This window comes from Heterocephalus glaber, unplaced genomic scaffold (genome assembly GCF_053883595.1).
Source record: "Heterocephalus glaber isolate CG9 unplaced genomic scaffold, H.glaber_assembly_v1.0 deba00001600, whole genome shotgun sequence".
In the NCBI taxonomy this organism is placed as follows: Eukaryota; Metazoa; Chordata; class Mammalia; order Rodentia; family Bathyergidae; genus Heterocephalus; species Heterocephalus glaber.
In genome coordinates, this window is record NW_028258372.1 from 36,935,213 (window position 1) to 36,956,991 (window position 21,779).

At 48.7% G+C, this 21,779-nt stretch overlaps 1 protein-coding gene across 1 annotated transcript; it reads left to right on the forward strand.

Annotated features, from left to right (window-relative positions):
* Positions 1-1,802: 1,802 nt before the first annotated feature.
* Positions 1,803-8,127, forward strand: LOC147823173 (tubulin alpha-2/alpha-4 chain-like). The gene is made up of 4 exons (XM_087193875.1): positions 1,803-2,380; positions 3,271-3,419; positions 4,639-5,319; positions 7,241-8,127. Exons 1-4 carry the CDS (start codon positions 2,200-2,202, stop codon positions 7,532-7,534), a joined length of 1,305 nt encoding a protein of 434 aa, XP_087050001.1. The 5' UTR covers positions 1,803-2,199; the 3' UTR covers positions 7,535-8,127.
* The last annotated feature ends 13,652 nt before the right edge of the window (positions 8,128-21,779 follow it).

The following is a 21,779-nucleotide window of genomic DNA, read 5'->3' on the forward strand; positions in this document are numbered from 1 at the left end:
GGGCTCCTGCAGTTTTTGTGGCCTGCAGGTGGCGCCATCAAGCCACTGAGCAACTCAGCAATCAAGTGGCTTCGCTTTCAGGGCTCTAGAATTCTTTGTTGTTCCAATTTAAAAGTGACTTTGCTCCTTTTATGGTGCAATTGCATAAAATATGTTTTAAATTAAGTGACCTTTATTGACAGACGCTGAGATAATTCTCATCTTTGTTTGCACAACATAAAATATCTCGAAAGCTTTAAAAACACATTTATGGACCTTCTCGCTCAATGCTAGTCAAATAAAAACCCCTGGAGGTCAGGACTCAGCTGCTGGTACTTTTTTTTTTTTTTTAGTGCATATTTGTGGTTGCATTCATCGTGGAGAGTTGCTACACGTACATAACACATCTTAATTCTTTTTATGTCCCCTTCTCCTCCCTTCCCTCCATATCTTTGTCTTCTTCCTATATTAAAAGTATTATTCTTTGTTTCCTATTTTTATTTTACTCTTTCATTTATTTATTCTTTGGGTTTCTTCTATAAGAGAAACCATGAGATATTTAAACTTGTGCGTCTGATTTATTTCACTTAACATTCTGGTCTCAAGATGCCTCCATTTTCCTACAAATGCCTCAGGTTTATCCTTTATGCCAGAGTAGTGTAATGTTACAATGTGGGGACAGAGGCCTTGAGTTCCTCGGGAACGGGCTGCACAAATATCAAGGGCAATCACTGCGGAGTGAGGGGCCAATCCTTTGATAAAACCAACACCAGCATCCCCCAAACTAAGCAGGCCCTAGTTCCTTATGCTCAGATATTCGGAAGGAAAACCGCCAGTGACAGGTTGGGAACAGGTGACGAGGGGGGAGCGGGTGTGTCTGCCCTTCAGCATGGAACAGTATGGCAGGGGTCCTGGAAAAATAAACGAGGAACACCGGTCGCTGCCCGAAATGCTGCTCTAAGTAATCGCACCTCTGCGGACAAACCCTCAGCGGAGCCCCCTGGCGGCTGGGATCCCCCGGCCTGCTTTTCCCTCTTCCCCTGACTCCAAGCCCCCTTCACTTCGCTGGGCAGCCTGGACTCCTTCCTCTCTTGAGGATCCGAGTCTCCTGGACCGGAGCTGCCGCCCGGGTGAAAGGAGGTGAAATTCTTCTGCCGGCTCCGGCAGCGTCTTTCCCGCCCCTGTCCGCCGCCTCTCCGCTCACCCCGGCTGCATTTGTCCCTTGGGGAGCGGAGCACCTGGGGTTCTCGCGGCGTCTTTCCTCGCTAGAGCTTGCTGAGCGCGAGCCCGCTCCGTCCTCCCAGGTTGACGCACGTTTCGAAGCAGGTCCCCGGCGCTGAGGGTGTAAAGTCCTCGGGCGAAGACAGAACAAGGTCCGTCCCCTCGAGCCGGCACGCGGCCCGGCGGCGGAGGAAAGGCCCGAGCTGGCCTGGCCGGGAGAAGGCGGACCCTGCAGGCTTCGCTCCCTCCGGCTGGATGAGCGCCCAACCCCCGGGCCGGGGATCGTTGAGGGCCGCAGAGGCGGAGCGGGGCGGGCCTGGGCTGGGGCTGAGCGCCGGGCGCGGTCGGCCGGGGACCAATCAGTGTGCGCCCCGCGGGGACGCGGCCCGGCTCGGCCGGGATAAACCAGCCCCAGCGAGCCCGCGGCCCGGGACCTGCGGTGCAGCCGGCTTCTCTGAAGAGCCTCGCCCGAGCCGCAGCCATGGTCAGGGGGACCGGGGCATCGGGCTCCAGGGGGGCTGCGGCCGGGGAGGGCGCCGGGACGTGGGGAGGGCGGGCTGTGGGCAGGAGGGCGCCCGGCGCTCCGGGGAGTGGGTGAGCTGCGCTGGGGTGCCCGCGGAGTTTGAGGGTTCGCGCTGCGCTCCAGCTCGGGATGCAGGGGTGCGGTCCGGAGGGGACCTGGGACCCACCCGAGAGGCGCCCGCCCAGAACCGCAGTCCCCGCCTGGCCGGGACAGCCGGGACAGCACGCTCCCGCGCACAGGGACCTGCGGTGACCCGGACCGCGCAGGTTTCTCCAGTGCAGAACGAGCCCCCGAGGCCTGGGGAAGAGGAGCCAGTCTCTGGGTTTCACATAGGGACTGCTCCGCTTCAGCCTTCAGGGAGGAGGATAAGGCTGCTGCCAGGCAAGGCCTTTCAAGCCCTGACCCCGCTCACAGCCTGTGTCTGCCCCCACCAGCATGAGTGCGTCTCCATTCACGTGGGCCAGGCTGGGGTGCAGATGGGCAACGCCTGCTGGGAGCTCTACTGCCTGGAGCACCACATCCAGCCCGATGGCACCATGCTCAGCAGCAAGAGCCTGGGGTACAGAGATGACTCCTTCAACACCTTTTTCACTGGGACAGAGGCTGGCAAGCACGTGCCCCGGGCTGTCTTTGTGGACCTGGAGCCCACAGTCATAGGTGAGTGGGCAGCGCACATCTGCCAACCCCGACGTCGGCCAGAAGCTCTGCCTGGGGGAAAGCACCCGGGTGCAGGGGGTCCCTGGCCAAGCACAGCACCGAGCCTGAGTCTGTTGCTCTTGCCTAGATGCTGTCCTCAGGAGGCTCCTGGGAATTCCTAGGCTGGGAGGACAATCGGAGGCACAGTTCTGCCGGGAAAATACCAGATGTTTGAGTCAGAGCCAGACTAGAGTGGAAGCATACAAGCAGAAACTTTGAACTTCCTTTGCCCAACCCTCAGGCCCTTGAGGATAGCTTTGCCTGAGGGATCGGGAGCGGGGAACATCCTGACAGCTCCCTGCTCACCTAACAGAACCGAGGCCACCCGATGGGGCTGGGCCCCTGTGAGCCTGACTGCTGCTTGCTCCCTGGGCTTTTCTGCTTCCCTCCTTCTCCCTCTGGAGCTGCTCAGGTTCCGTTTGTGGAGACGGTTCCCTTCCCCCACCTTTCCGAAGATGCTGTGCAAGAGGTTAAACAGAGGACTGGGCTTTTTCCTTTAACCTACATTCTTAACCTAAACAGAAGTGAGATTCCTCTACACTCTGAGTCCTCCTAAGCAAATGAAGTGGCCGTGGTCAGCAGAAAGGCCTGTAAAGGTGCCCAGGTGACACCAGGCTTTGGAAGTGGCCTCTGGAGCTCCAGGTGTCCATCACTCTGCTGTGCAGTTACACTCAGGGGAGCTTAACAACAGGTTGTGACAAGAGAGGGCACAGCACTGCCTGGCAAGCTCAAAGTCCTGAGTTCGATCCCTAATACCAAAAACAAAAACAAAGCAACAAAGGCTCTAGGGCCTTGTGTTCCTTGGGGAATGAGACCAGCCTCTCTTACCTTTGCCCCCTCTTTTCCTCAAGATGGGGTAAGAACTGGCGCTTATAGGAAGCTCTTCCACCCTGACCAGCTGGTATCTGGCACAGAAGATGCTGCTAACAACTATGCCCGTGGCCACTACACTGTGGGGAAGGAAATCATCGATTTGGTGATGGATCGAATCCGAAAAGTGGTGAGTGGCACCAGGTCCCCCTGGCACCTGCAGGAGGGCACTGCATCCTTAGCCTCCCTCCCTGGCCTGGTACAGGAAGGGGAACCACAGCCTGAGGCTGGTACCTGACTCCATTCCTCTGTCCTGTTGTCCACTCAGCTTCCCCTAGGGGGCGCTCTGTGTCACATCCTGGGAGGGGATCTAGGGCTGGAGCCTGAAGAAGCTGCTCTGTCCTGAATTTGTGGACTTGGGCTCTTGTCCTGCTGGTTCCACCTTACTTGCCCCCTCTGCTTGATCCTAGGCTTCTTTGAGCTGTGACCCGTCTCTAGCAGCTGCTCCACTTGTTGTTCTTAGATTTGTACAGATCTTTCCATCCGGGAGAGGCTCTGCTCAGCTCCTAACCACTTTCCTCTTTGCCCATCCCCTGTCCAAGGCACCGAGAGTCAGGCCACTGGGAGCTGGGGCTTTGGTTCTCTTGCTCTTCGGGGACTGTGTAGACTTTCTCTCTGCTGAGCAGTAGACTGAGGGCTGTACACGTTCCAGGAAGAACCCTTGGCACGGGATTCTGTGTTCCCCTCCTCACCACTGCAAATAAAACAAAGCACCTCCTAGGGTTAGACCTTTCTTGGACCGTCATTTCCCATATCTGCTAGAGACTGATGCTTTTCTAGACCAAGGAACAGCTACATCAGGATTAGCTAGGGCAGCTGGAAAACCTGCAGGTTCCTGGGCTCCAGGCTAAGGTGGGACCTGGGGATTCCTGTGTATCCAAGGACACTGTCCCCAGTCCCACTCCTGCACGCAGAGGCCAGAGCAACATGGCTGAGCAAGCCCAGCTCTGACTGCGAGTCCTGTGCCTTCCCCACCCTCCTCTGCCCGCCTCACCCCTGCCACTGGACACAGCACTGCCTTCCTAGGTCAGCTGTCTCCCAGGAGCACCGAGCCTCTGCTAGGTACTCTTCTCTCACCTCTATCGAGGAGAAGCAGAGGACAGGAGGGCACTTTGAGGGTGATGGAAATTTGTCTAAGTCGATTGGATATGTAGCTGTAATGCTTGTCAAACCATTTGTCGCTATGTGTAAGTACACACACTTAAGTACACACTTAAGTGTTCAATAAACAGAAGTTCGTGCAATTGTCGTTGGTAACAGATACTTTCTAGGTAAGAGTTCCCTGAGGACAGTTTTGGGGATGGGACACATGTCATCTGCATCCTTAACAGTGTGGTCTCCTCCTCTAGACAGACCAGTGCAGCGCACTCCAGGGCTTCCTGATCTTCCATAGCTTTGGGGGTGGCACAGGCTCGGGCTTTACCTCTCTGCTGATGGAGCAGCTGTCTATGGAGTACAGCAGGAAGTCCAAGTTGGAGTTTGCTATCTACCCATCCCCCCGAGTGTCCACAGCAGTGGTAGAGCCCTATAACTCCATCCTGACAACCGGCTCCACCCTGGAGCACTCGGACTGTGTCTTCATGATGGACAATGAGGCCACCTTTGATATCTGCAACCGCCACCTGGACATCGAGCGGCCTACATACAGCAACCTCAACCGGCTCATCGGCCAGGTTGTGTCCTCCATTACCGCCTCCCTGCGTTTTAACGGCGCCCTCAACGTGGACCTCGCAGACTTCCAGACCAATCTGGTGCCCTATCCCCGTATCCACTTCCCGCTGGTGACCTACTCACCCATTGTCTCAGCTGAGAAGGCCTACCATGAGCAGCTCTCCGTGCCACAGATCACCCACGCCTGCTTTGAGCCCTCCAATCAGATGGTCAAGTGTGACCCTCGCCGTGGCAAGTACATGGCCTGCTGCATGCTCTATCGTGGAAATGTGGCTGCCAAGGATGTGAATGCCGCCATTGCCACCATCAAGACCAAACATAGCATCCAGTTTGTGGACTGGTGTCCCACGGGTTTCAAGGCAAGTTGGGGATGGAGGGAGGCCTGAGCCTGTGACCTGCGTGCCTCTGAGGAGGGAGATTCCTACAGAGCTGCAGACATGACGGACAGATGTACTGGGGAAGGGGAGAACGGGGCAAACTGCAGTCTCAGAGGCTGCTTTTAGCTTGGTCCATCCCAGGCGGTCTGGAAGCCGGGCCTTTGGACCGGAGGCCAGGGAGGGTTCTCCTGGAAAGATTGCTCTTGTGAAAGGAGAAGCGTCAGTTTCATGTCACTTGGCCTGGCAAGGAGGCATTTGCTAGGCGCGCCAGTCAAGTTGAGGGGACTGGCCTCGCTCGTGAGTGCTGGTGACATAGCCACGTGGTATGGCTCCCCTCGCATGGCAATGCTGTGGAAGCCCAGACAGGCCTCCCGTCAGACTGAGGGAAACAGGTCCGAGACTTCTGTGTTTGCACTGTGAATGCAGTCGCTTTTGCACTCATGCAGAAGAATTTGTTTGTGCCCACACTGCCTCACTCCCATTCCCAGGCTGCTGGGCATGAGACCCAGTTTCAGTGTAGGGGCTTTGCTCTGGGGGGCAGGACACTGGGAAGAACAAAGGTGGCAGCGATGCCATTAGAAAGCATGCAGCTTTCCTGCCCTGTGACCCTGCTGTGGGCGTGACCACAGTGAGGGGGAGGCAGGGATCCTGGTCATCAAGATGACAGCCGCCTGCTAGTGGTGGAGAGCTGTTCTGCAGCGCAGCATGAGAACCTTGGGGCAGGACCCAGCCGGGAGAGCGCCCTGCTTGCATTTAGGAAGAGCTGGAGCTGCCCAAAGGAGAGCAGGCTGCTGGTAGGAAGTGGTAAGCTTGCTGTCCCAGAGGCCATCATGGCAAATTGGCCATGTTTTAATGAGGGGGTGAGGGAGTACTGAATAGGAAATGCATTTAATATACTGTCTTCTGGATACTCCAGTATTTAAGTAGGTTAAGTTTAGATCCAGCTGAAGAGTTGGAGAATTTTATGTTGTTAAACATCGTTTTCTAAACTCCACGGAAGTACAGAGATTGGTACAGCTTACCCCACATACCCACGCCCGAAATTTCACATCTAAATCTGTTCCCTTTGTTTATGCTTCGCTTACCTGTTTAACACCTCATGATGGGGCTCTCATTTGAACCTGTTATACTTCTGCCAGCTTGAACCACATCAGGCGGCATGGGACAGTTCCATTGGTGGTACAAAGTGCCTGATGGGGCAGTCCTGTATGTACCACCAGTGGTTCAGCCTGGTGGGAACCTGTTAAACCCACCTATTTAGTTATATCTAACAAAATTAACAGTACTTCCTCTAAATGAGAATATGTCATTAGTATACAAAATTTCCCAGCTGCTATAATGCTTTTTATAATACATTTTAAAAGAGAGGATCTAATGAAGGACCAGCCTGCCCTCCCTTATACAGCCCTAAGGATTTAACCCAGAGCCCTCACACCGAGCCTTCTATTTTTTATGTTTAGCCCTTTTTCTTTTTTTTTTTGGTACCGGGGATTGAACTCGGGTCTTTGCGCTTGCATAGCAGGCGTCGAAACCACTGAGCTAAATCCCTGGCCCTATTTTTTCTTTTGAGACAGAGTCTTGTTACATTGCCCAGGCTGGCCTCACACTTGTGACCCTCCTGCCTCAGCCTCTCAGCGTTCCGAGATTATAGGTGCCCCTCTATACCCAGGCACCACCACCCCCTTTTCTGGGCAGTGACTTTGAAGGGACTGGACTTGTCTCATTGAACGTCTCACGTTCTGGATTTGTCTGCTTCTTTGCAGTAGTGGTCTTCTCTCTCCACTTGTTTCTTAAAGGTGGGCAAATGCCAAATGACTGCCCGTTCCCCGGTTACAGTGTCGGGGCAGACCCCTTGCAGGACACACTGAGCCTGCCGCTTAGACTACTCTCTGTTTCTTCCTAGGTTGGGATCAATTACCAGCCCCCCACCGTGGTGCCTGGGGGTGACCTAGCCCAAGTGCAGCGGGCAGTCTGCATGCTCAGCAACACCACAGCCATTGTTGAGGCCTGGTGTCGCCTCAACTACAAGTTTGACCTGATGTTTGCCAAGCGGGCGTTTGTGCACTGGTATGTGGGCGAGGGCATGGAGGAAGGAGACTTCTCTGAGGCCCGAGAGAACATGGCTGCTCTGGAAAAAGATTATGAAGATGTGGCCACGGACTATGTGGAAGAGGAGGATGGGAGCGAGGACTACTAGGTGGTCTTGGCACCTGCAGTGCCTGATCTTTCACTCCCCAGTTTGGTTCACTACTTCCCAAGGCTCCACAACCCCCCGCGAATACTCGTGTGTCGCAGACACTGTGGCCTTCTGCGCAGGCGCTGGCCTTCCCGACAGCCTTTGCGGTGGTCCTTAGTGGGGCGGCCTGGCCGCTGCGTCGGGGACCCCGGCCGCAGGGCCCGTGAGCGCCGCCTGACGCCTGTATGTGCTTCACCCGCGCTGTGCTGCTGTCTCTTCCCCTGGGCCCGGCCCACCCCACCCCAAGGAAGGCTAAGCCTGCTAGAGGGGTCTGACGGCTCCCTGCCCCTAGCACTCCGGGGCAGAAACTGCTGCATTCCAGGCCTGCGAGGAATCTAGCCGGTAACTGGTCTCCCTCCTCTTGGCCGTCGGAGGGCAGCAGAGGCTGAACCTCAGTCCGCTCCTGCGCAGCCATCTTATGTCTTCTGTGAGGAGTTCGGGCTCTACCCGAGGCCTCATCAAGGGGCAGCGCCGGGAAACAGGGCTCCCGGCCACAGGGGCTGTCGCTGTGCGGTGGCCTTCCACACGGGCTTGGCCACCGTGTGGGGCACAGTTTACAGTGCCTTTCAGGCCAGGAAATCCGTACCCTTTTCTCCGAGGCGTGCGCAGTGAGGAAGTGTGGGTCAGAGGGGAAGGGCTGGGCAGAGGCCCCTTCCAGCACCGCCCGGGAAGGCGCTTCCCTTCGTAATGCACGGGACGGGCGAGGTCCGGTCCAGGAGAGGGGCAGACTGGCGCTCTCCGAGAAGGTGGGAGCGTGCAGGGCCAGCTCCGCTCCTGTCAGGGTGACCCGGCCTAGCGTGCCCACCCTCGTACTCTGCCTGGACGGGACGCTCATTCTAGCGTGTGGCTCACCGCGTGGCTCTGCTCTTTTTTCCTTTCCCCAAGAACCGGGGAGTCTAGAGGCTCCCTCGGAATGTCACCTGTGGCCTTGTTGGGGCTCCAGAGACTCGTTGCTAGCAGCATCCTAGAGACTGAGTCCCCCCATCTGCTCTCCCTGCCTGCCTGATACCCCGAGGGCTGGCTGATAGGGTGGAGCCCGAGCCCAGACCCGATTTCACCCCTAGCGTAGAGGTGCCTGCACTGGATAGGGGCCGTGGCCCTATGTGATTGTCTTTCCCAGGGGGTGCGTCTCTCTCCATTTTCCTTTTGCATTTTCTATTTTTTGTGATGCTGTGGATTAAACCTCGGGCCTTTGCCCTGAGCAACATCCCCAGGCTGTTTTGTTTTTATTTGAGACCACGTCTTGATAAGTTGACTGGGCTGGCCTTGAACTTGTGGTCGTCCTGGCTCAGCCTCCGGCCTTCTGGATTACATGTACCACTGTGCCTAATTTTCCCATTTTCCCATCTTCCCCGTGCCTACAGTTCTGAGTATAGAGGCCGGACAATCTCCTGCATGGCTGTCATTCCCTTTTCCCTCAGTCTTCACAGTCCCCCAAAGGCAAGACTGTATTCGTTTGTGTAGGTTCCCCATAGCCCAGCCCTGACACTGTATTTTCCTGACTTGTGCCCCACTCACCCCCACCCCCTACACCACCAACGCTCCCTTGATACACTTGTTGATATTCTATTGTTAGTCTGTCTCTGTGTTTGTCTCTGTCTCTCCCTCAAACTGCTCCTGGTGGACCAACTCCTGGTTCCTCTAGTACTTGAAGGGCTGGGACTAGATGGGGAATGAGGTAGGGAAGGAAGGGAAAGAGGTTAGACAAACCTGCCCTAGGATGGTGCCTATTAAATGACACAAATCTGTTCAAATGCTCGGCCAGTGTCATCACCGAGGGCCTGGGGCGCTGATGTTTCTTTCCTTTTCTCCTTTCTCTGCTCTTTTACTCATTGAGCATGTGAATTTAAATCTACTGCATTTCCCCCTAGCTAGAGCATAATCACCATTGAAAATTACAGACCAAAAGTGCCAGCCCCAATCGTCCTATCCTTGTCTTATCTGCCTTACAGAGTAGCCACCAAGTAAGAATAGTGATGGTGAGTGAGGCAAGGATAGGCTGCCTGGGGCTGGCATTTTTGTTTGTTTTTTGAGACAGGGTCTCCCTATGTAGTTTAGGCTGGCCTTGAACTTATGGCAATCCTCTTGTCTCAGCCTCCCAAGTGTTGGGATTACAGGTGTGTGCCACCACACCCAGCTGTGACTGGCATTTTTGATCTCTAGTTTTCAAGGCTGATTATTTTCTGGCTAGGCACTTCTTCCCCTATTACCCCAAACCACAGAGAGACCACCCCTCTCTGCTCCCGCAGTCTTGTGATAGATGCAGATGACATCAGTTACCAGTCAGGGCAGCAACATTTGGATCAGCTGCTGGCTGCCCTATCTCCTCTCATGGCCCGCAGGTGGAACAGAGCAAAGGTCACCTTCTCTCCACTTCCCTTAGTACTTCAGAAATACACAGGAACAACTTTGTCATATCAGTGCCTTGTCTTGATCCCTCCCACCCCTCTCAGTGCAGTACACAGGGTAGAATGCCAGGGAGAGTTTTGCCTGGGTTCCTTTCAAATTCGAGCCTTAAAAGGGTGAGCCTGGAGAGGACAAATTCTTGCCTTGGAGGCTGTGATCTGAAACTACTGGCACTGGGACTCTTAAAGGTTCTACTTGAAGAATGAGCACAGAGCAAGCATTGCCTTTCTCAGACTGGGATTCTTCTAACTAGTGTTATTCCTGGAGCTGCCAGAAGGGCTGTAGTCCTGGCCAGAGCAGGTCTAAAGCAAGACTGCCTTCCATCTGTAGTTGCGCTAGACCCTTACAGCCCATGGACCTTGGCTTCACGGAGTCCCTGGCAGGTGTAGAATCCGCCAGCCCCACAGGTGAGAGCCCCAGAGGTGAGCCCCACAGAACCAGGAGGGACTCTCTCAGGGCTCAGTGTCAGTGCCAAGTGCAGCACGACGCAGACTGGTGGGTGCTTGCACAGAGACACTGCTGGTGCGACACTGGAATTTCTGGCCTGTTTTTTATTTCAAATAGAATTCATCTTGTATTCACTCACAGGAGAGACAAGAAAGGACTTAGACACTCTTCACAACTTTCTATTTTCCTCTGAGGGAGCGGAAGGAAACCTCTAAGGAGAGGAAGCCTCCCAGGCAGCAGTGTGGGTCCATGGAGCAGCAGACACTGCCCACCCTTCCCTGGGCCCTGCGCTGGCCTTAGGCTCCCCAGCACAGCACATGGAGCCTGAAATCGACTTCCCGTCTGAGTCCAAGCTTACAAGGGAGCAGAGCTAGGAAGAGGAAGCTATGGGAACAAATCACAATATAATGTGACCACTCTGAATGGAGTCCAGACAGCGGGGCTGATGACAGTGGATGTTGGAGCAGCAAAGAGGGAGGCGGAGGGACCACCGAGCTTCCTCAGAACTGGGCTCCTGAGCTCCCCAACTCTGGGGCTGCTGGTGCAAGGCAGAGTGCAGGGAAACAGGTGAAAACTCACTGGCAGCAGCCTGTGTGTCCCCGGAACGGGCATCTCGTGAGCTACTCGAAAGGTTCAGGTTAAGAAGAAGAAAGGGCTTGTGAGCCTTTGGAGCAGGGTGTGTGACCTCACTGCAACCCACATAGTGCTGGCCCTGCTGTGCACACTGGGAACAAAACTGGACAGGCAGGAGCTGGAGTGCCGAGTCATGGTCACAGACAGACCCAAAGTCTGGCACTTCAAGGCCAAGGGATGGTATTCAGCGGAGGTGATTCCCCATGCCCCTGGCACCTTGCTGCCCAGCAAGGTTGGCTCATCCTTGTTGCCCAGGGAAGGAAGGAGCAAAGTTAGAAACCAGACTGGTGACAAAGCCCTGGGCCTCTTCCCGGCTGAGACTCTGAGCTTCTGGGTGCCTCTGAGGAGGGCTGTTACTGCGGCCTGGCCAGGAACCTGAGCTCAGATGGACCTGGTGGGAAGCTCTCACAGGAAGAGTATGGGGCAGCAGGGAGCCCCCCCTCCTGGGGAAGGAGGACTGTGGTGTAGCAGCTGTGGGAAAAGAGATGAGCCCCTCTCACTCCCTGGAGGCGAGACCTGGTCACCTCTGCCTGCACCTTGAAGGACGTGGACTGGACACCAGGTTAAAAACAGCCCCTCTGTCTCTACGGAGTGGGCTACAGAACCGGGCAACCAGGATGAAGCTGAGGGATGAGGGCGTCAGCTGCAGGCGTTTCCCATCCCAGCCCTGCCGGCCGACCTCCTGCCATCTGAGTTTTCCCCATCAAGTCTGAGCAGCTCCCTGCCCGCCTGAGGCGGCTCCTTAGAGGGCTGTGGCTGCTTGTGGGAGAGGCTGCTCCCAGGCCGTCACCAAGGCAGGGCGGGGGGGACCCCATAAAGGATTTCGTACAGCAACAACAGGGGGAGGAGACAGCAGACCCCGGCCCACTTGGTCATCCTGGAGGTGTCCCTTGGGGGAACAGTCACCACCCTGATGCCTGGGCCCTTGGAGTCGACTTTACTGCAGCACACGCCATGCCTAATTGCTAAGTTTAAAGCTCCACAGTGGTGTGAGGGACAGTGTGGATGTCCATTTTGCTGGTCTGTAGCTGCACAGGGCAGCGCGGCTCGTGACTGACAGCACAGGTTCTGGAGCCAGAATCCCTGGGTGCCCATGCCCGCTTTGCCACTTAATCACTGTGTGGCCTTGGCTGTGTGGTGGGCCTCAGCCTCCGATCTGTGAAGTTAGACGAGGACAGGGCCTGCTTCAAGGCTGTTGTGAGGAGGAAACGCACAGTGCCTGGGCCACAGTAGGGCCTCAGTACGGTGGGCGATCATCACCATGGTTGTGATCGTGACTCACCACCAAGGAGGGGGCTTTGTGCGTTTAAGCACTTTCTCTTCCATCACTGTTCTCCATGTAATTATCCTCTGTTCCTCTTCTAAAACCATGTCTTGAAATAAAAATAAAAAGGGCTAGGAATGTAGCTCAGTGCTCCCTGAGTTCAATCCTCAGTACAACTGGAAAAACAACCAACTAAGGGCTTGAAGCTCAGATTCATTGAGAGGAGTTATGAGTTGAATTTGGTGCCCCAAAATCAGCTGTTAAACGTCCTAACCCCCAGGACCTCAGACTGTGCTCTTCATTGGAAATAAGGTTGCTATGGATGTTACTAGTTAAGATGAGGTCCTGGTAGGGCCAGAGGCTCCCTAACCCAATATGCCTGGTGTCCTTATAAAGGGAGAAATTGGATATAAATGTGCACATAGGTGTATGCCACGTAAAGGCTGGAATCTGCTACCCAGCTGCCAGAAGACAGACCAGAAACTGCACCTTCAAGGGAAACGCAGCCCTACTGATACCTTGTCCTCTGACTCTGGCCTTCAGAACTGGGAGACAATAAACTTCTGTTGTTTCCAGTCACCTGGTGTGGGGCACTTTGTTACAGCAGCCATAGCAAGTAACACAGAAGGTAAATCGAGTCCAACCCTTCACAGGAAGCATGACTTGCATAGAGGGGAGGAGTCATGGCTGTCCTTGCGTCCATCTACCACAAGGCTGCCCAGTGGTGGACAGGTCAATAGGAAGAAGAGAATTAGAACTTGAAGGGAAGCTGTGTGACTCTTTGTCCTCTTTCCAGGGTATAAAATACAGACAGATACAATGTCTTATTTATCATTTTCAGCTTCAAAACTTAATGTTTCCATAAGGCTTCCTCATCCTGAGTCAGAATCCCCACCCAGGTTTCTTAGTGGGTCTGCGGTGAGGCCCTGGAGTATGGATTCCAACAAGGTCCCAGGTGCTGCCAATGGTGGCTGAGAACACGGTGAGAACCTGTTCTAAGGGTGCGGTTCTTGACTTGTGCCTGCATATAAGACAGAAGAAAGAAGCCTCTTTTGCTTGGGAAGGGGCTTGGGGTTTTGCAGTGTTGCCCAGGTGTGCCTGCAGTGAATAGCAATCACATTTGTGGTGGGTTGTTGATACATGTACATAGCGTGTCTGAAATTTGTTTTAGGTGCCCTTAGCTTCCCCTCCTCTCCCTCCATCTCTTGGTCCCCTTGCCATTTGCGAAAGGTCTACTGCCTGTTTCCTATTATCTTTTATTTTCCTCTTTATATGTATTTTTAGTAAGCTATACCTTTCTATATTTAAATTTGTCTGATTTCTTTCACTTAATATTATGACCTCATAGTGCATCCATTTTCCTACAAATGACTAATTTTATCCTTCTTTATAGCAGAATAGTACTCTCTTGTATATAAACACCACATTTTCTTTACCCATGGATCTGGTGATGGACATATAGGCTGCTTCCAAGATTTAACTATTATGAATTGTGCTGCCATAAACATGGGTATACAAGTATCACAGTAATATGATGTCTTTAACTCTTTTGTGAAGATACCTAGACGGGGACGAGCTGGGTGGAACAAAATTTCTAGTTTTCAGTTTTTTAAAGAATTGTCATATTGAATTCCATAGTGATTGTACTAGTTTACACTCCCACCAGTACAAAAGGGTTCCCCTTTCCTCACCTGCATTTGTTATTATTTGATTTCTTGATGGTAGTCCTTCTTTCTGGAGTAAGATAGAACCTCATCATTTTAATTTGCATTTCTCTAATGACCAGTGTGGAACATTTTTTCATATATTTATTGGCCATTTGTATTTCTTTCTCAGTGAAATGTCTGTTCATTTCATTGCCCCTTTTTTAAAAAATTGGGTCTTTTATTTTAGGGAGGTATAATTCTATTGATTTCTTTATATATTCTAGATATTAGTACTCTGAGTTGAGGTTGGCAAATATTTTTTTCCCATTCTGTAGGTTCTCCATTCACTCTGTTGTTTCCCTTTTGCTGTGCAGAAGCTTTTTAATTTGATATAATCCCATTTGTTGATTCTTGATGTTATTTCTTATGCAGTGGGGTTCTGTTAGAAAGTCCTAGCCTATGCCTACTACTACTACTTCAAGAGTTTCACGGGCCAGGGATTTAGCTCAGTGGTTCTGCCGCTTGCCTTGCAAGTGCAAGGTCCCAAGTTCGATCCCTGGTACCAAAAAAAAAAGTTTCACCTATTTTATCTTCCAGCACATTGTTTGTTTTAATATTTAGGTCATCAATCCATTCTGATTTTTATTTAATATATGCTGAGTATTATGGGTCTAGTTTCAATCTTCTGCATGTGTATATCCCATATTCCTAGACCATTTGCTAAAGAGGCTATTTTTCCTCCAGTGTATGCTTTTGACCACTTTTTCAAAGATCAGATGGTTGATGGTACCTGGGTTGTTTTTGTCTTTTTCTGGATCCTCTGTTCTGTTGCATTGGTCCAAATTTTTTGTGTCAGCACCATGCTGTTTTGTTTTGTTTCACTACAGCTTTGTATTATAACTTGAAGTTTAGGATTTTGACAGTTACTTTGGTCTTGTTGCCCAAGATTGCCCTTGCTATATGGGTCTTTTCTAGTTCCATATGAATTTTAGGATTTTATTTTCTCTGTTTCCGTGGGGAATGTTGTTGGTATTTTGATTATGACCTAATTAAAATCTGTATATCAGATGGGCCAGGATGAAGCTCAGCGGCACAGCACCTGCCTGGCAAGCGAGAGGTCTTGAGTTCAATGCCCGGTACCAAAACAAAACAAAACAAAACCGAAACTATATCAGTCTTGGAAGTAAAGCCATTTTGACAATACTGTTTCTGCCTACCCAGGAACAAAGGGTGTCTTTTCATTTTCTGATGTACTCTTTAATCTCCTTTTTCAGAGTACTGTAGTTTTCATTGTAGAGGTCTTTCACTTTCTTAGTTAGGTTTATTCCTAAGTATTTTTCTTGAAGCTATTATGAATGGTATTATGTTCCTAATTTCTTTCTCAGTGGGTTCATTATTGGTGTACAGGAACAGTACTGATTTTTGCATGTTGATTTTATCCTCCTACATTGCTGAATTTATTCATTCTAGGAGTCTTTTGGAATTTTTAGGGTCTTCTATGTAGAGTGTTATGTCATGTGGAAATAACTTGATTTTTTCCTTTCCTGTACATTCCTTTTTATATTTCTTTCTCTTGACTGATTACTCTAATGTTTCGGGTGGTGATTAACAGGAGTGGTGAGGGTGGGCATCTGTCTTTTTCCTGATTTTAGAGGGAAAGCTTTCAGCTTTTCTCCATTTAATATGATGGTGGTAGGTTTGTCATAAATGCCTTTCATACTGTTAAGCTAAAGTCTTTTTATACCTATTTTCTTTAGACTTTTATCATGGATGTTAGATTTTTGTCAAAGGCCTTTTCTGCATCTATACAGATTATCATGATTTTTGTCCCTACTTCTGTTTATGTGGTGTATTACTTTATTGATTTGCATATGTTGAACTATCCTTGCCTCCCTGGGATGAAGTCTATTTGGTCAGAGTATGTGATCTTTTTGATGATTTTTGTATTCCATTTGCCAGAATCATGTTGAGGATTTCTCCATTTATGTTCATTAAAGTGGTTGGTCTCTAGTTTTCTTTTTCACTTGGGTACTCATCTGGTTTTGGAACCAGGGCAATGCTAGCTTCCTGGAATGAGTTTGGGAGTATTTCTTCCTTTTTAATTTCATTAAAGAGTTTGAGCTGGGGATTTAGCTCAGTGGTTCCACTGCCTGCCTCGCAAGCACAAGGTCCAGAAGAGTTCGATCCCCCAGTACAAAAAAAAAAAGAAGAGTTTGAGAGGTACAGTATTTTGTCAGACTTTTCCCAAAGCTCTTGTGTTCTTGTGAAATTCAGCGGTGAATCTATTTGGTCTTGGGCTTTTCTTAGTTGTTAAATATTTTATTTCTGCCTCACTTTAATTGCCTGTTATTGGATTATTCAGGGTTTTTATATCTTCTTGGTTCAGTTTTGGTAATTCAGGTATATCTAGGAATCTACCCCTTTCTTCTGGATTTTCCATTTTATTGAAGTACAGGTTTTCAAAAGAGCTACTAATAATCTTCTGATATGCAGCAGTGTTTATTGTGATTTTGCCTTTTTATATCGAATTCTATTGATTTGGGTCTTTACTTTTTTTGATTAGCTAAGAGTTTGTCTATTTTGTTTATTCTTTGGAAGAACCTCTTCAATTCATTGATTCTTTGTTTTTTAGTCTCAATTTTTATTAATTTCCACTCTGATCTTTATGATTTTCTTCCTTATACTGAGTTTTGACTGTTCTTATGTCTTTAGGTGCATCATTAAGTGATTTAGGGTCAGTTATGTTTTTCTAAAGTGGGCACTCATGGCTATAAACTTTCCTCGTAGGACTGCTTTCATTGTGTCCAATAAGTTCTGGTATGCTGTACTGGCATTATCATTTGATTCTAGGAACTGTCTAATTTCTTAATTTCTTCTATGACTCACTCATTATTCAAGAGTGTATAGTTAATTTCCATGTGTTTGCACAATTTCTTTGGTTTCTTCTGCCACTGATTTCAGTTTTCATTGCACTGTGATCTGATGATATGCATGAGACGATTCTGATTCTTTTGTTACTTATTTGTGCTTTATGGACTAATATACAATTTATTTTGAAGAAAGTTCTATGTGCTCTTGTGAAGAATGAGTATTCGGTTGTTGTTGGGTGGAACACTGTAGATACCTAGTAAGTCTATTTGCTCAAAGGTGTGGTTCAACTCTGATATTTGATTTTTGTTTGTTTGTTTAGTTGACCTATTTCTGATAGAGGTGTATAAGGTCCTGCACTATAATTGTTTTATGTTTATTTTTGCTTGAAGTCCACTAGGTATTGTTATTTTTGAAAAACTACCCAGGTAGTAGATGGGCATCCAGACTAGAGACTCTGCCCTTGATGGTCAAAAACAGAATGCATGGATCCAGATAAACTTGGTTCTTCATCATTTACTAGCAGTGTGAGATTGGGCAAGTCACTCAACATTTCAGTGCTTCACTTTTCTCCACATTAAAGCAGACAATAACAGCACCTAACTCATAAGACTACTGTGAGAATTAAGTGAATTAAAGAAAGTATTTCATAAGTGATAGTTATCAGTATTTTTGTACAGTAGTGTCCCCTTACCACTGAGGAATACATTTTAAGACTTCCAGTACATGACTGAAACCATGGATAGTACCAAACTTAATATATACCATGTTTTTTTCCTATACATATATGCCTGTACTACAGTTTAATTTATAAATTTGGCACATTAAGAGATTAACAATAACTAATAATAAAAGAGAACAATGATAACAATATACTGTAATAAAAGTTATGTGAAAGCCAGGGTTTCAGTGGTGCACACCTTTAATCCCAGTGGTCTGGGAGGCTGAGGCAGAATCTCAAGTTCAAGCCCAGCGTGGGTAACATAGCCACTTAGCAAGACTGTGTCTCAAAATAAAAAAAATTAACAAAGAAATGGGATGTAGTTATGAAAATATGGTCTTTCTTGAAAGAGTCAAGACAAATAGTAATATTATCAGACTATGATTGTCTATGGGTAACTCAAACTGCAGAAGAAGGCTACTGTATTAATAAAGTTGTGGACCACTCTTGAGAATCACCAGAAAATTCTTTCCATGCCTAGTCAAAGCTCTGGGTATGCCTGTAGTACAGTACATATCCTTCTTTCCCGAGCAACAAAGGTAGCCATGTGTCTGCTGATTTGGGTCCTCATTGGACACCAACTGGGTTCTGGTCACTGCACCTTTCTGTACCGCTTTTTCCTCTGCCCAAACACTATATTCTACTCTCCAGGTCTCACAGAAACTGTGAATAATTCATACATTGCAACTACTGCTTTGTTACATAAACATTAGGTCAAGAGCAAGACCCTGAGAATGCAGCTCTGACCAACTAAAACAGATGGCAACAGAGCCTTCGAGGCCATGCTCCTCTCAAATTTATTCACCTGGCAGCCAGCAGAGCAAGCTCGTTCTGCTTTATGTGCAAAACTTTCCTTCCAGGCCAATCTTCTGGCACCCCCACTGACATATCACAGAATGAAATAAAAGTATCAAGAACAGTAATTTATCCTTGAAATACATCTTCCAAGAGCTCTGGGCATCTTCCATGTCGACCTCTCTTAGCCCTGACCTCAGCTGTCACCCATATTAAATTACTTTCTAAATCTGAGGTAAACTTTACATCACAAAATACCATTCACAGACACATCAGTCCAACCTGAAATCTGCATTACTCTCTTGACCCAACTCCTAGATATCCACAGTTCACAGATCCACCAGCTTTGCCCTTTCAATATGCCTCACCCTAGTGGTATATTACACAAATAGATTACCACAGCTGCAGCTCACTTTGTTGATGTATAAGAGCAATATGTTAGGAGCACCCTGGCTCCCCTGGGTGATATATAGTTGAAATGGTCGTCTGAGGGAAGCATGTGAGTGATGCATAGCCCTAACAAGGGCACCAACTGGGGAACAAGTTCAAAGTGGGTCCAGCTTAGCTTGTAGGGGCAGAGAGAAAGAAACACAACTTAGGTCCCACCAGGCAACAATGCCCCTGGCTTTCTAAGCCCCATGAATTCAGGAAAGACAGCAGCTGCACACACAGTTAAAGACGCAGCTCCCACTCACCTGTGCTTTAGGAATGATCATCTGCAATGACTATAAATCTCTCCAAAGGCTTAAATGAAAACAAAGGCACAGAAATGCTACTCTTACTCTATGCATGTATGGTATCATAATACAATTAGTAAGGCAAACTGCATACAGACGTCCATTTTTAGTAATTTGTAAGTTGCTCAGCAGTTTGGAAAACTGTAGATATGTGCACCAAAAGGCACATACAAGGATGTTCCTATGAACATTATGGTACTAAGCCCAAACAGACCACACCAGGGTCTATCAAGGGTACAGTCAATTAACTAAAGCCACATCAATCTCTGGGTCTTTCAGAACAACCTTTTTTTTTTAAACTCATGACCCTGTGGCCAGCTAGTCTAGGCTAGTCTCTGGGGACCAACGGAGGCGCTGCTCACGTCTTTCATCCTGCCTGATCAGTCTGAACATCCTTGTCTCCTGGTGACTGTGGTGACACAAGAGCTCAATCTTCCAAGCACTGTTTGCAAGACTGAATCACTTTTGCTGTTGTCTTCTTAGCCAAAACAACTCACATTGCCAAACCTATGGCAGAGAGTTACACCATACCCATTGTGGAAAGACAGTGAAAAATTATAAACAAAGGGTACAGATATGGGGAAGCTGGTCAATAACGCAGTTTATCCAAGGTAAATAAAAATTGATATATATTGAATACTATATAGCAAAAAAATGAATTAACTTCCATACACAATTCCTAGATCTCTCAAAAACACTGTTGAGAGATTGTGCCTGGCCACCATCCCTCCCGCCACTCCTGGCCCAGAGGAAAGGACTTCCGGGCCGCCATCTGTCCCGCCGCTCCCGGCCCAGAGGTAGGGGGTTCTGAGCTACCGTCCCACTGCTCCTGGTCCAGAAGGGGCTTCTGGGCCACCATCCAGCCCACCACTCAGGGCCCAGAGGAAGGGGCTTCTGGGCCACCATCCCTCCCGCCGCTCCCGGCCCCTGTCCCACATCTCCCAGCTCAGAGGAGGTGAGCCACACGGGTGCCAATAGCACCCCCACCCCCCCCCCCAGTCGAAATGAGAAGACACGTAAATAAGTCTCAAAACCAGACTTCCAGATCACCTACAGCAACCCCAAAGGGAAATGAGATGGAACACTCTGATACTCAACCACCTGGAACCACTGAACTGGCAACAAAAGGGGATCTGGAAAAAATGAAATAAATAATTTCTCAGATAACAGGACAGATTGTGCCCATAATGCAAGACATGTTTAATAAATCTAGAGAGGAGCTGAGGAACATGATGGAATCCCAACATAGGAAACAAATGGAATCCATAAAACAGATGCAAATAGATTTCCAGGACATGAAAAACTCCATTGAAAGTCTACACACAGCAGAATAAGTTAATGTGAGGACAGAATTTCAGATATAGAAGATAAGATTGCAATTAGTGACCATGAAAAGAAAAATTGCTTCAAAATGATAAGGGAACACGAGAAATCAATCCAGCAGCTGATAGACAATGCAAAGAAGAATAACATAAGACTGACTGGAGTCGAAGAAACAGGAGAGAGTGCAGACGACATAAAAAAACTCTTTACAGAAGTAATGGCAGAAAACTTCCCAAGCAGGGGAAAAGAACTTGACATAAAGATAAGTGAGGCATGTAGGACTCCAAATAGCCTTGATCAAAAAAAAAATTCTACACCTAGGCATACAATTGTTAAGATTCCAGAAACACAACAGAAGAACAAAGTTCTACAAGCAGTTAGAGAAAAGAAACAAATCACATACAAAGGAAAGCCCATCAGAATCACAGCAGACTTCTCAACACAAACCCTCAAGCCAAGAAGAGCTTGGAGTGACATATTCCAAGCCCTAAAAGAAAACAACCTCCAACCCAGATTGATGTACCCTGCAAAACTATCTTTCAAAATGGATGGAGAAATAAGATACTTTCATGACAAAGAGCACCTTAGGAACTTCGTGAATACCAAACCAGCACTCCAAAGAATTTTACACAATAGCCTAGGAACAGACATTGAGGATCACAACCCCAGGACGCAAAGCAGAATGAACCCATCTGGCATGACAAGAAATTAAATGTAAAGGGGGAGAACCCAACAAAAAGAAAAAGTCATGGCAATGATAAGTCAATACGTTTCAGTTATAACCATCAATGTTAATGGTCTCAATTCACCAATCAAAAGAAATAGACTGGCAGAATGGGTCAAGAAGCAAAATCCAACAATATGCTGCATACAAGAAACACACTTAATTCAAAAGGAAACTCATAGACTGAAAGTTAAAAGGTGGAAAACAATACTCCATGTGACAGGAACCCCCCAAAAAAACAGGAGTAGTTATCCTCTTTGCAGATCAAGTAGATTTCAAGCCAACACTGATTTAGAGAGACAAAGAAGGACACTACATCCTTGTAAAGGGAAGAATCCAAGAGGAAGAGATGACAATCATAAATATCTATGCACCAAACACTAGTGCACCCAACTATATAAAACAAATACTAACGGACATGAAAAGTCATATACGCACTAATACAACTGTAGTGGGGGACCTCAATACCCCACTGTCACAAATAGATAGATCAACTAGACAAAAAATAAGTAATAAAATATAGAACTCAATTGAACTCTTGAACAAATGAACTTAACAGATGTTTACAGAGTGTTCCACCCCACAAAATCAGAATACACATTCTTCTCAGCTGCACATGGGTCATTGTCCAAAACAGACCAC